Source organism: Falco rusticolus, chromosome 19 (assembly GCF_015220075.1).
Source record: "Falco rusticolus isolate bFalRus1 chromosome 19, bFalRus1.pri, whole genome shotgun sequence".
In the NCBI taxonomy this organism is placed as follows: domain Eukaryota; kingdom Metazoa; phylum Chordata; class Aves; order Falconiformes; family Falconidae; genus Falco; species Falco rusticolus.
This window is the reverse complement of record NC_051205.1, coordinates 1,429,028-1,442,745: the sequence shown is the minus strand read 5'-3', so window position 1 is coordinate 1,442,745 and position 13,718 is coordinate 1,429,028. Positions and strand designations below refer to the sequence as shown.

General features: G+C 66.7%; 2 protein-coding genes across 2 annotated transcripts in view; both read left to right on the top strand.

Moving 5' to 3' along the window:
- Nucleotides 1-1,180: 1,180 nt before the first annotated feature.
- Nucleotides 1,181-11,276, top strand: NPR1 (natriuretic peptide receptor 1). Its single transcript, XM_037371189.1, has 21 exons — nt 1,181-1,900; nt 3,928-4,127; nt 4,737-4,850; nt 5,487-5,622; nt 5,764-5,855; nt 5,938-6,073; nt 6,166-6,250; nt 6,353-6,473; nt 6,553-6,627; nt 6,718-6,795; nt 6,910-7,014; nt 7,240-7,311; nt 7,390-7,549; nt 7,629-7,784; nt 8,267-8,435; nt 8,518-8,664; nt 9,276-9,468; nt 9,579-9,753; nt 10,314-10,412; nt 10,520-10,611; nt 10,959-11,276. The coding sequence occupies exons 1-21, from the start codon at nt 1,219-1,221 to the stop codon at nt 11,019-11,021; spliced, it is 3,150 nt and encodes a 1,049-aa protein (XP_037227086.1). The 5' UTR covers nt 1,181-1,218; the 3' UTR covers nt 11,022-11,276.
- A 997-nt stretch (nt 11,277-12,273) lies between these two features.
- INTS3 (integrator complex subunit 3) overlaps nt 12,274-13,718 on the top strand; it is a 42,274-nt gene continuing 40,829 nt past the window's right edge. Inside the window, exon 1 of the mRNA XM_037370812.1 lies at nt 12,274-13,070. Within this exon, the coding sequence (XP_037226709.1) occupies nt 12,978-13,070 (93 nt within the window). The 5' untranslated portion in view covers nt 12,274-12,977. The remainder of the gene's footprint in view (nt 13,071-13,718) is intronic.

Below are 13,718 nucleotides of genomic sequence, written 5' to 3'. Positions count from 1 at the left end.
CTACCCTCCACCCCAGTTTCTTTTCTTAATTAGCGCCTTCATTAATAACTTTAATTTTTACCGTCGCCTCTGGTGTTTCCTAATCCTCTCCGGAGAGACTGACCTTTTCCAGCTTTGCCCGGCACAGCAGGGTACGGTATGTCAGAAGTGTCCCGGGATGGCCGGGGTCACACGTGTCCCCAGGAGCCATGTGTGTCCCCACTGCACTCTGTGTGTCGTGGAGGGGGAGCGCCACGCGTGTTGCCAAACGCTGTGCTTGTCCCCAGCATGGGAATATGCCGGCGGGGCAGCACCACGCGTGTCACCAAACCCACGCGTGTCCCCAAACCCACGCGTGTCCCCAAACCCACGCGTGTCCCCAAGCGCTGAGCCTGTCTCTGGATCCACGCGTCTCCCCCGAGCGCTCCCAGGAGCACGCAGCCCCCGGCGCAGCGTCTATCCAGGGTAACCTCCCCGTTCCCATGGGGCTGCTGTGACGGTGACATGGGGCAGGAGGTCCCAGGGGGCGTGGGGAGGGGGGAGGAGTGGCCGAGCCCCCCCCACCCGGGGGCTGAAGCCTGGTGGGCTCCATAGGGATGCGACGGGGTCCAGGGTGTTTGTTGTGCACTGATGAGTTTGTCAGGTCTCAGCCCGCCACTGGTGACCATGTAGCAGGAGGTGGCACCAGGAGTAGGTGACCACGGTAGCCACGACATGCCGGGATGGCGTGCCACCCCCATCCTGGCGTGTCGTGGCTACTGTGGCCAGCCACTCCCAGTGCCACCCCTGTCCTGGCGTGTCGTGGCTACCATGGCCACCCACTCCTTGTGCCACCCTTTTCTGGCATGTCATGGCTACCGTGGCCACCTACTCCTGGTGCCAGCCCTGTCTGGCATGTCGCGGCTACTGTGGCCACCCACTCCTGATGCCACCCCTGTCCCAGTGTGTTGTGGCTACTGTGGCCACCCACTCCCGGTGCGACCCTGTCACCTGCACCTGGTGCCACCCCCGTCCGGCATATTGTGGCTACCATGGCCACCCACTCCCGGTGCCACCCCGCCATCCCACATCCCACGAGTGGGGATATCCCCACCCACCACCGGGCGGCCCCATCCTCCCTCCCGGCGGGAAGGAAGGAGTTAAGCTCGGTGTGGATGCTAACGGCCCTTTGTGTCACTGGGGGGGGGGGGGAGGAAGGGCTCAGCCCTGTCACGGGGGAGAAGCCACTCTCCGTGGGCGATGCTGGCGGTGCTGGCCCTGCTCTGCGGTGCGGTGACGGTGGCGGCGACAGCGGGGACGACCGCGTTGACTTTAGCTGTGGTGTTACCCGAACACAATCTCACCTACCCGTGGGCTTGGCCACGAGTGGGACCAGCGGTGCGCTTGGCCGCCGCCACCGTTAATGCCCGAGCCGATTTATTACCGGGCTTTACCCTCCGGTGGGTTTTCGGTAGCAGCGAGGATCGGCACGGTGTTTGCTCTGAAATGGCTGCGCCGTTGGCCGCTGTTGACCTCCAGCTCGCTCATCACCCCGCTGCATTTTTGGGACCCGGGTGCGTCTACACGGCGGCCCCAGTAGCCCGCTTTACAAGCCACTGGCGGCTTCCACTGGTGACAGCGGGTGCCGAAGCCCACGGCTTTGACGACAAGCAAGAGCAATTCGGGTTGACCACCCGTGCTGGTCCCAGTCACCGTAAACTGGGTGAACTGGGTGTGCAGCTCCATCGGCGTTTCAATTGGACCCATCGGGCTTTACTGGTTTACTGGGATGAGAAAGTGGACGACCGGCCGTACTTCTTCGCCGCCGAGGGGCTGTACGTCCAGCTGCCCACCCTGCGCAACCTCACCGTCATGGACGTCGTCTTCCGCGACGGCGGCAACTTCTCCTTCATCATCCAGGAGATCAAGCAGAAGGGACGGAGTGAGTGCTGGGGGGGAACGGGACGCACCGACGGGGGGTGGTCCTGCTGCGGGCTGGCACGGGGAGAGGGACCGGGGTGGCGGTGGTGGGGTGCTGGGGCAGTGCATGGGTGGGCATGGCTGTGCGCGGCTCTGCACGGCTCCACGCGGGTGAGCACGGCTCTGCACGGCTCGGCACGGGTGTGTACGGCTGTGCCCACGTGTGCCCGGGTTCGCACAGCTCTACACGGCTCCACACGGGTGTGCATGGCTGTGCACGGGTGTTCATAGCGGTACACAGCTGAGCACAGCTGTTCAAAACTTTACATGGGTGTGCACGGCTCTGCATGACTTTACACGGGTGTGCACGGCTCAGCACGGTTCTGCACAGCTGTACACGGGTATGCATGGCTCAGCACGGCTCTGCATGACTTTACACGGGTGTGCACAGCTCAGCACGGTTCTGCACAGCTGTACATGGGTGTGCATGGCTCAGCACGGCTCTGCATGACTTTACACGGGTGTGCACAGCTCAGCACGGTTCTGCACAGCTGTACACGGGTGTGCATGGCTCAGCACGGCTCTGCATGACTTTACACGGGTGTGCACGGCTCAGCACGGCTCTGCACAGCTGTACATGGGTGTGCATGGCTCAGCACGGCTCTGCATGACTTTACAGGAGTGTGCACGGCTCAGCACGGTTCTGCACAGCTGTACATGGGTGTGCACAGCTCAGCACGGCTCTGCACAGCTGTACACGGGTGTGCATGGCTCAGCACGGCTCTGCATGACTTTACACGGGTGTGCACGGCTCAGCACGGTTCTGCACAGCTGTACACGGGTGTGCATGGCTCAGCACGGCTCTGCATGACTTTACACGGGTGTGCACGGCTCAGCACGGTTCTGCACAGCTGTACACGGGTGTGCATGGCTCAGCACGGCTCTGCATGACTTTACAGGAGTGTGCACTGCTCAGCGCGGCTCTGCACAGCTGTACATGGGTGTGCATGGCTCAGCACGGCTCTGCATAACTTTACAGGAGTGTGCACTGCTCAGCGCGGCTCTGCACAACTGTACATGGGTGTGCATGGCTCAGCACGGCTCTGCATAACTTTACAGGAGTGTGCACGGCTCAGCACGGCTCTGCACAGCTGTACATGGGTGTGCATGGCTCAGCACGGCTCTGCATGACTTTACAGGAGTGTGCACGGCTCAGCACGGCTCTGCACAGCTGTACACGGATGTGCGTGGCTCAGCACAGTTGTACATAGGTGTGCATGGCTCTGCGCGACTGTACACAGGAATGCTGCATAACCACACACGCATCATGCATGTGCTGCCCCATCCTGCACCCTGACACCCCCCGGCCCCCCACCCTGTGTCATGCCCCACCAGGAGCTGCTGAGCGGGGCTACCTGCCCCGGTCCCCTCTGTGCGGTTGGCCCAGGCTGGCTCTGTCCCCGTCCCCATCGGAGCCATCCCGGGTGGCACCAGGGGAGCGGGTGTCGGTGGGGCTGGCGCTGGGTGGGTAGCCTCTGGCACCCCCAGCCTCGCCACCTTGCTGCTCACCCCGGGTGGGTGCTGCTTTGAGGCCCCGGGGTCCTGGTGGGTGGCACGGCTGCGTCCCATGCTGGGCAGCACCCCGGGACCCCACCGGCACCGTGACCCCCTGCTGAAGGGGACCATGGCAGTGGGGTGGCAGCACCCACCGGGGCCACCGTGCCGCCGAGTCAATCTCTGCCGGGATCTGGGCCACAGGGAGGAGGAAACAGAGTCGGGAAAACAGGAAACCTGGGCCTGGCGCCTGTGTTGGAGGGCAGAGGCGGGCAGGGCACGGGGGGGGGGGGGGGGCGGGGGGGCAGGCAGAGGGGGTTGGGACCCCCCAGCTCCCCAGCACCCCGCTTGGCCACCCTCCACCCACTCAGCAGCATGACCCCACCGCGTGTCACCTCCCACGTCAAGCAGGGACCCTCGGGATGCTGAGGGTCTCGGGGGTCTCCCAGGGACGGGGGGGTCCCGGGGTGCCACGAGCTGTCTCACCCTGCGCAGTCGTGTACGTGTGCTGCGCCCCGGCCACGCTGCGGGAGCTGATGCTGCAGGCGGGGCGCGAAGGGCTGACCCGCGGCGACTACGCCTTCTTCTACATCGACATCTTCGGGGCCAGCCTGCAGGGCCGCCGCTTCCCCGAGCCCCAGCAGCCGTGGAGGCGGGGGGACCGCCACGACGCCAGCGCCCGGCAGGCCTTTGAGGTGAGCCGGGGCTCTGCGCTGGCACCCACCGCACATGCGTGTGCATGTGCATGGGCTCCCACCCACGCATGTGCATGTGCACGGGCACCCAGTGCACCCACATGTGTATGTGCACAGGCACCCACTGCACACATCTGTGCATGTGCACAGGCTCCCACCCACGCATGCATGTGCACGGGCATCCACCACACGTGTGTGTGCATGTGCCTGGGCTCCCACCCACATGTCTGTGTGCACAGGCACATATGTGTGTGTGCATGTGCCTGAGCACCCACCACACCCACATGTGCATGTGCACGGGCTCCCACCCCTGTGTGTGCATGCACAGGCACCCATCCACACATGCATGTGCACAGGCACCCACCATGCACGTGTGTGCGTTTGCGCAGGCACTAACCCCCATGTGCGTGCCCCCCACGGGGAGCGGGGCTGCGGTGGGTGCCGGAGCACCCCCGTGCCCCCCCCTAGCTCCCGGCTGCTGGTGACCCCCGAGGAGGAAGGAAACGGGATCAATGGTGTCGGGGCCCTGCCCCGCGCCCAGTGTGGGACCCCCGGTCCCCTGGAGTGGGCAGGGTCCCTGGCCCCGCTGCCAGCCGCTGTCCCCCCCAGGCTGTCACCATCATCACCTACAAGGAGCCCGAGAACCCCGAGTACCGGCCCTTCCTGGCGCGGCTGAAGGATGAGGCGCTCACCCACTTCAACTTCTCCATGAAGGATGATTTGGTGGGACACGGCGGGATGGAGCCAGGAAGGCTGTGGGGCACGGGGGGGAGCTGGGGCTGCTGGGGGGCTGGGGTGGTGCTGGGGACAAAGGAACAAGGGGACACAGGGTTGAGCTGGGGACAAGGGGACATGGAATGGAGCTGGGGACACGGGATGGAGCTGGAGCTGCTGGGGGACATGGGATGGAGCTGGGAACATGGGATGGAGCTGGAGCTGCTGGGGGACAAGGGAGCTGGAGCTGCTGGGGATGTGGGATGGAACTGGAGCTGCTGGGGGACACAGGATGGAGCTGGGGACAGGGGATGGAGCTGGAGCTGCTGTGGGACGTGGGATGGAGTTGGGGACATGGGATGGAGCTGGAGCTTCTGGGGGACATGAGAGCTGGAGCTGCTGGGGAACATGGGGTGGAGCTGGGGACAAAGGATCAGGGGATGGAGCTGGAGCTGCTGGGGGACACAGGATGGAGATGGAGCTGCTAAGGGACATGGGATGGAGCTGGGGACAGGGACAAGGGGATGTGGGATGGAGCTGAGGCTGCTGGGGACAAGGAGCTGTGGGATGACCTAGGGCTGCTGGGGACAAGGGGACAGGGACCCCAGGCTGTGCCCCATCCCCGAGCCATCTCGGTGCCACCAGATGAACTTCATCGCGGCTGCCTTCCACGACGGGGTGCTGCTCTACGCCCAGGCCGTCACCGAGACGCTGGAGCGGGGAGGCTCCATCACCAACGCCTCCGCCATCACCCGCCAGATGTGGAACCGCACCTTCTATGGTGAGCCCTGTCCCCGTCCCAGCTGGGTGCCACCCACCAACCCCGTTGGGAGGATGATCCGTTGGGTTTGGAGCCCCCACCCATGGACTGGTGTCCCCAGGGTCCCCCCTACCCCGGCAGCCACTCACCCTCTGTCCCCAGGTGTCACCGGCTTCCTGAAGATCGATGAGAATGGAGACCGGGAGAGCGACTACTCCCTGTGGGACATGGACCCGGTGCTGGGGGACTTCCAGGTGAGCCCCACTGCGGGGGCAGCTGGTCCCATGGGGCAGCTGGGAGCCCCCTCCCACCCATTTCTTGCCCCCCCTCCCCAAGATCGTGGCCAACTACAATGGCACCACCAAGAAGATTGAGATGGTGCCAGGGCGTGAGATCCACTGGCCGGGGAACATGGTCCCCTCTGACGTCCCCCCCTGTGGCTTCGATAACAGCGACCCGCTGTGCCGCAAAGGTGAGCAGTGATGGCGGGGGGGGGGGACACAACACGAGACCCCCCACCCTGGGCACCCACTGGCCCCTCACCACCCTCCTCTTGCTGTGCAGCCAACCTGTCCACCCTGGAGGTCCTGTCCCTCGTGGTCAGCCTGATCCTCCTGGCCATCACCGTCACCTCCTTCTTCATCTACAGGTGGGGGTGCCGGGGTCGGGGAGGGTGACCCCGAGGCTGCGCTGCTGTCCCCAGAGGTGGGGGGACACAGGCGGGGGGTCTCACCCTGCCCTCCCGGCACAGGAAGCTGCAACTGGAGAAGGAGCTGGCGGCCGAGCTGTGGCGTGTCCAGTGGGAGGACGTGCAGATGAGCAGCTTGGAGAAACACCTCCGGAGCGCCGGCAGCAAGCTCACCCTCTCCCTGGTGGGCACCCAGCCCGTCCCCAGCCCCGCTCCAGAGGCAGGGACCTGGTGCAGGGCTCACCCCGTGTCCCTTTCCCCAGAGGGGCTCCAACTACGGCTCGCTGATGACCATGGAGGGACAGTTCCAGGTCTACGCCAAGACGGCATATTACAAGGTATGGGGGTGCGGGAGCAGGGGTGGGCACCCACCACCCCACCGGGCACCCACCACCCCACCAGGCACCCATCACCCCGTGTCTCCCCAGGGCAACCTCGTGGCTGTGAAGCACCTCAACCGCAAGCGCATCGAGCTGACGCGCAAGGTCTTGTTTGAGCTGAAGCATGTAGGTGGCGCCCGGTTTGGCATCACGCGGTGGGGTGGGGGTGCCCAGCCGGGTGTCCCCTGGCTGGGGTGGGGGGTGACGTGAGCCTGGTCCCACACCCTGCTCCCGGCTTAGATGCGGGATGTCCAGAATGAGCATCTGACCCGCTTCATCGGCGCCTGCACTGACCCCCCAAACATCTGCATCCTGACGGAGTACTGCCCGCGCGGGAGCCTCCAGGTACCAGCAGGGTCCTGGTCCCTGGCAGCCGTCTGGGGCTGGAGCTGCTCCCTCCAGTGCCCATCACCCAGCGTTGGGGCTGCACAGTGCCCATCACCCATCGTTGGGGCCACACGGTGCCCATCACCCAGCGTCGGGGCTGCTCACAGCAGGCAGATGGGTGCTGTCCCCCATCCCTGGACCATCCCTGGTGGGAGGACAGCAAGGTGACCCTCATGTCCCCAGGACATCTTGGAGAACGAGAGCATCACGCTGGACTGGATGTTCCGCTATTCCCTCACCCATGACATCGTCAAGGTAACGAGATGGTTCCCACGGGGGTCCCCATTCCCATGGCAGGGGGGCAGCGGGTCCGATGGCTCTCCATCCTGCCAGGGGATGCAGTTCCTGCACAATGGGGTCATCGTCTCCCACGGGAACCTCAAGTCCTCCAACTGTGTGGTGGACAGCCGCTTCGTGCTGAAGATCACAGACTATGGGTTGGAGAGCTTCCGCGTAGCCCCCGATGGCGAGGACTCCCACGCACTCTTCGCCAGTGAGCAACCTGCCCATCCCCCCACCCCGCCCCTGCCTGGGGTCCCTGCCTGGCCTCAGCCCCCTCCCTGGTGCCACAGAGAAGCTGTGGACGGCGCCCGAGCTGCTGCGGATGGAGTCACCGCCGGCCCGCGGCACGCAGAAGGGCGACGTTTACAGCTTCGGCATCATCCTGCAAGAGATTGCCCTGCGCAACGGCGTCTTCTACGTGGAGGGGCTCGACCTGAGCCCTAAAGGTGGGGGGGAGGGCCAGGGACCAGCTGATGGGTGCTTGGACGAGTTGATGATGGGTGCTCGGACCTGTTGGCGATGGGTGCTCGGACCTGTTGGTGATGGTGATGGGTGCTCAGACCTGTTGGTGATGGTGATGGGTGCTCGGACCTGTTGGTGATGGGTGCTTGGAACTGCTGTCAATGGATGCTTAGACCTGCTGCTGGATTCTTGGTCCAGTTGATGGGTGCTTGGACCTGCTCTGATGGGTGCTTAGCCCTGCTGATGACTTATTGGACCATCTGACAAGTGCTTGGACCAGCTGATGGGTTGTTGGACCAGCTGATGGGTTGTTGGCCTCACTAGATGGGTGCTTGGACCAGCTGATGGGTTGTTGGCCTCACTGATGGGTGCTTGGACCTGCTGTGATGGGTGCTTGGACCTGCTGATGGGTGCTTGGACCAGCTGATGGGTTGTTGGCCTCACTGATGGGTGCTTGGACCCACAGAGATCATTGAGCGGGTGAAGAGCGGGGAGCGCCCCAGCTTCCGCCCCTCGGCCAACGTGGGGTGCCACATGGAAGAGCTGGGCCAGCTGATGCAGCACTGCTGGGCCGAGGACGTGCTGGAGCGCCCCGACTTCAACCAGATCAAGGTCCAGCTCCGCAAGTTCAACAGGTACCTCTGGCTCCCCCAGCCCTGTGGGCAGTGGGTGACCCCGAAAAAGGTCCCTGGATGGGTGCTCACCCCCTGCCTGCAGGGAGAGCAGCAGCAACATCCTGGACAACCTGCTGTCGCGCATGGAGCAGTACGCCAACAACCTGGAGGAGCTGGTGGAGGAGCGAACCCAAGCCTACCTGGAGGAGAAACGCAAGGCTGAGGCTCTCCTCTACCAAATCCTGCCCCAGTAAGCACTGGGGGGGCCCCCGGCCCCTGTGCACCCCCTTACTGCTGGGCACCACACCGGCATCCCCTGCCTGCCCCAGGCTGGGGTCCCCCGTGGATGCCCTGCATGGCTGGGGGTGCTTGGAGGGGCTGGGGACCCCAAGGGCTCCCATGTCGCTTGGGGCTGGGGGTGCTTGGAGGGGCTGGGGACACCAAGGATCTCCATGTTGCTTGGAACTGGGGGTGTTTGGAGGGGCTGGGGACGCCCCCAGACTGGTGCATGGCTCCAGGTGCCTGAAGGGGCCAGGGACCCTAGGGACCCCCCAACATGCTTCATGGCAAGGAGTGCTTGGAGGGCTGGAGACCCCCCAGTTCCTTGTGTCATGGCTTTTTGGGGCTTGGGGTACCTAAAGGGGGCAGGGATGACCCCAGACCCCCAGCATGTGTAGGGGTGGGGGTCCTCAGAGGGACCAGGGACTACCCCGGCCCCCCATCATGCCTCAGAGCTGGGGGTCCTCAGATGGCTGGAGACCCCCAGGACCCCCTGGCATAGCTGGAGGCTGGGAAGTCCCTGCCTTCAGGAGGGGCTGGGGGGCTGTGCCCCCCCCATAACCCCCCCCCCCCGTCCCCCAGCTCGGTGGCGGAGCAGCTGAAGCGGGGGGAGACGGTGCAGGCGGAGGCTTTCGACAGTGTCACCATCTACTTCAGTGACATCGTGGGTTTCACGGCGCTGTCGGCCGAGAGCACCCCCATGCAGGTGGTGACGCTGCTCAACGACCTCTACACCTGCTTCGACGCCATCATCGACAACTTCGACGTCTACAAAGTGAGCACATGCCAGAACATACATGAACACGCATGAACAGGCACGCACCACGGGTCACGCCGGGCACCCCAGCGACGGCGTCAGCACCCAGCACCCGTGGTGTGTCGCAGGTGGAGACGATCGGGGACGCCTACATGGTGGTGTCGGGGCTGCCGGTGCGCAACGGGAAGCTGCATGCGCGTGAGGTGGCCCGCATGGCGCTGGCGCTGCTGGACGCCGTCCGCTCCTTCCGCATTCGCCACCGGCCGCAGCAGCAGCTCAAGCTGCGCATCGGCATCCACACGGGTCAGTGGGGACGGGGACGTGGGCAGTCACTGGGGACAGGGGTGGGGACGGGGCACCCCACAGGTCAGTGGGGACGGGGACATGGTGGGGTCACTGGGGATGGGGGTGGGGACGGGGCACCCCACAGGTCAGTGGGGACAGGGACGTGGCACCCACATGGGTCCATGGGGACAGGGACATGGCACCCCAATGGGTGAGTGGGGACAGGGATGGGGACATGGCACTGATGTGGGTGATTTGGGACAAGGATGGGGACATGGCACCCACATGGGTCAGCAGGGATGGGGACAGGGACATGGCACCCATGTATGGGTCACAGGGGATGGGGACATGGCACCCACACGGGCTCATGGGTGGGGGGACACAGCACCCATGTGGACCAGCAAGGATGGGGGGACAGGGCAGTCCCTGGGGCTGGGGGGACTCCCAGCCCTCTCACAGACCCCAAGGATGGGGAGGGGACATCAGCACCCAGGGGGACAGTGGGGCCATGGAGATGGGAGCCCCCAGCAAGGGGGCTGGGTCAGCCTGGGGTGGGGGGCTCACTGGGTGTCCCACAGGACCCGTCTGTGCTGGCGTCGTGGGTCTCAAGATGCCCCGGTACTGCCTCTTCGGGGACACGGTGAACACGGCCTCGCGCATGGAGTCCAACGGGGAAGGTGCTGGGGCACCCATGGGTGCTGTGGGCGCTGGGCTGGGCACCCATGGGTGCTGTGGGCGCTGGGCTGGGCACCCATGGGTGCTGATGGGACACCGCCCCCACCAGCCCTGAAGATCCACATCTCGGCGGTGACCAAGGCAGTGCTGGAGGAGTTCGGCTGCTTCGAGCTGGAGCTGCGGGGGGACGTGGAGATGAAGGTGAGCTCCAGCCCCCCCCCCAATGGCTGCCCCCGTGGGGTCCCCTCAGCATCCTCATCCCACAGCCCCACAGTGCCCCCCCCCGCACCCCCACCCCAGGGGCAATGGCTGCCCCCCCGCACCCCGACCCCTGGGACAGTGCCCCCCCCCCTGCACCCCAAACCCTGGGGCAATGTCTCCCACCTCCCTGTACCCCGACCCCCTAAGTCATGGACCCCCCCCGCACCCCGACCCCTGGGGCAATGCCCTCCCCCCCCCAACCCCGACCCCTGGGGCAATGGGTGCCCCCCCACACCCTGACCCCTGGAGCAATGCCCCCCCCAGCCCCCTGCCCCCTCTCTCCGCAGGGCAAGGGGAAGGTGAGGACCTACTGGCTGCTGGGGGAGCGCGGGAGCAGCACCCGGGGCTGACCCCCCCGGGGGGTTAACTCCCCCCCCAGCCCCCCGGGGCTAAGCCCGACACCACCCCCACAGCTCCCCCAGACCGGGGCCAGGCTGGTGGTCCCCGCCAGCGGCCAGGGGGGCCAGGCATGCCCCCCACGGCACCGCCCCCCACGAGCTGAACCCCGAAAGCTGCGGGGGGGGCCCCGTGTCCCAGCAGCCCTATGGCCTGGCCCTGGCACCGGGGGGGGCCAGGGGGGACACGGGGGGCCGGGGACAGTGCGGACCCCCGGGGGGGGGTGCACTAGAGCTCTAATTTTTGTAATAAAGCTGGTGTGTACGCATTCGGCGTGGGTCTCAGTGGGGTCCTGGGGTCCCCCCCTGCGTCCCCCCACACCGCCTGGTCTCACTGGGGTTCTGGGTGGTATCGGGGGTCTTCCCGTGTAGCAGCAGCTTCACAGGGGCACAAGCGCGCTTGCGGGTGGGGGGGGGGGGGGGAGGGGGGGGGGCGGGGCTTGGCAAGACGGGGCACCCCGGGGGGGGAGGGGGCGGGTCCGGGGAGTCTGCGGGGCCAAAGGAGCCGGGACCGGGCAGCGGGGTAGCAGTGGGGACAGGGGGTGGTGGGTCCGCGGGGCGGGGTGCTGGGGGGGGCGCCAGGGCAGGGGTTGGGGGGGGTCCCAGGGCCGGGGGGGGCGGGATCCCCTGGGCAGGGGGCGGGGGGGGGTGTCACCGGGGCAGGGGCATTCCCCGGGGCAGGGGGATTACCCAGGGCAGGGGTTGGGGGGGATCCCGGGGCGGGGTCTGGGGAGGTCCCCAGGGCAGGGGGTGGGGGGGTCCCCAGGGCTGGGGTGGGGGGTCCCCGGGGCAGGGGGCTGGGGTGGTCCCCAGGGCAGGGGGCTACCCAACGGGGAGGGTTGGGGGGGTCCCGGTGATGCACACCCCGCGGGGGGCTCAGGGGTCCTGGTCATGACCGACCCGGGGGGGTCGGGGGGTGCCGGGGGGGCCTGGCCGTGCCCGGCCAGGGGTGCTCTCGGGAGGGTTCGGGGGGTCTCGGCCATGCCCGACCCCAGGAGTCCCGGGGGTCCCCGGCCACGCGCGGCGCCTCGGGGAGCGCGAGGGCGGAGCGTCCCTCCAGTTCCGACCCGCCCCCGCCATCCCATTGGCCGAGGAGACCGTGGCGGCCCCGCCTCCCGCCCAGCTCCCCGTCCTGTCACTCCGAGCAGTATCTCTGCTGTCATTGGACAGCAGACGCGAGGGGCGGGTGCTTCCGGCCGCCTGGCGCTTCCTCTTCCCCCCGGGCCCTCCTGTCCCTCTCCCGGTGACTTCCGGTCGCGGCGCTGGGCGGGGGGTGCGGAGCCGCCGCTCCCCTCCCCCCCGGCACCGAGACCCCCGCCCGGTGGAGCCCCCCCCGCCCCGCCCTGCCCCGTCCCGCGCCGGGGGGCCTGTCACACCCCCGGCGCCCCCCGCCCCCCGCGGCGGGGACCCCCGGGACCGCCTCCCCACAGGCCTCCCCCGGGGGCCGCTCTCGCCACAGGCCTCCTCTGGCGCGGCCGACGGGGACCCCCTCCCCGCGCCGGCACCCCCGCAGCTCCCCCCGCCCCGGGCTCTCTCCAGAGCCCTCCTCCCCTAGGGCTGCCCCATCGCACAGCAGGGCGCCAGGCCGCAGGCCCCAGGCCTGCCCCAGTCAAAGAGCAGCCCCTCCACCCCTGCTAAGGGGAGGCAGCCCCCTGTACCCCCCCGTCCGGGGGCAAGCCCCCCCCTGAGGAGCAGGCAGGGGTGCCCCTGTCCCCTCCACCCCATTGCTTCCCATTGCTGGAGTGGGGGGTGCCCCGGAGGGGGGGGTATTTCCCATAAACACCCCTCTCCCCATCCTCCCAGGAGGAAGAGCTGGGTGGGGGGGCTTACCAAGCGAAAAGGGGGGGCTCCTCTCAGGCCAATCCCCCTGGATAGGGGCTGCCCTCCTCCCTCTCCTCCCCTCCCCCAGCCATGGAGATGCAGAAGGGGAAGGGGGGAGCAGCAGGAGGAGGAGGGAAGTTGCTGGTCTCCACTCTTCTGGATGCCAAGGATGAGTTGGAGGAGGTAGGTGCCTGGGGCTGGGGGCAGGGGGGCTCCAGGGGGTGGGTTACGGGCTCAGCCCCATGCGGGGTGCGGGCAGGGTGACGCACACTGCTCCCCTTGCCCATTCCTGTGTGGGGAAGGGGCCCGTTTGAAACAGAAAACACCTCCCAGCTGGGGTCTCCCTGCCCACCTGGCCCTGGCTGTGCTTGGGCTGGGCAGCCGCAGGTTGCGGAGCAGGGTTATGAAGCTTGCTGAGCGCCGACAGGACTCATCTTTCCAGCATCTGTGAAACTTTCCGACCTGTGTTCACCAGGCCCCAGGTTACACAGCACTGTCCTACTTCCCACTGAGCTTTTCTGCCAGCAGCAGGATAAGAGACCTGGTTCTTTTACAGGTGGGGAAGGTTTGGGATCTCCCCAGGACAACTGGGATCTCCTCCTGATGTGGAGGAGCTGTGGAAGAGCCGGTAGCGCAGGGACCCGGGTGAGCTGGACATATGGCTCAGGCCCTTCTATAATGCGGATTGACACCTGGCTTGTGGGGCCACCCCAGCGAGCGTTTGGGGATATTCCTAATGCTGGTGTAGGGCCGGCTTCCCCGGTGCCATGGGTGCGGCAACACACTTGTAAATGGCTAGACTTGTGGGAGAGACCGGTTATTTATTGTGTG

Excerpts from the sequence above, each read along its gene's own strand:
- NPR1 (XM_037371189.1), top strand. The coding sequence starts at position 1,219 with ATGCTGGCGGTGCTGGCCCTGCTCTGCGGTGCGGTGACGGTGGCGGCG. Across the intron at positions 4,128-4,736 it reads GCGCCCGGCAGGCCTTTGAG|GCTGTCACCATCATCACCTA; the intron begins GTGAGCCGGGGC and ends TGTCCCCCCCAG. Across the intron at positions 9,754-10,313 it reads GCGCATCGGCATCCACACGG|GACCCGTCTGTGCTGGCGTC; the intron begins GTCAGTGGGGAC and ends GGTGTCCCACAG.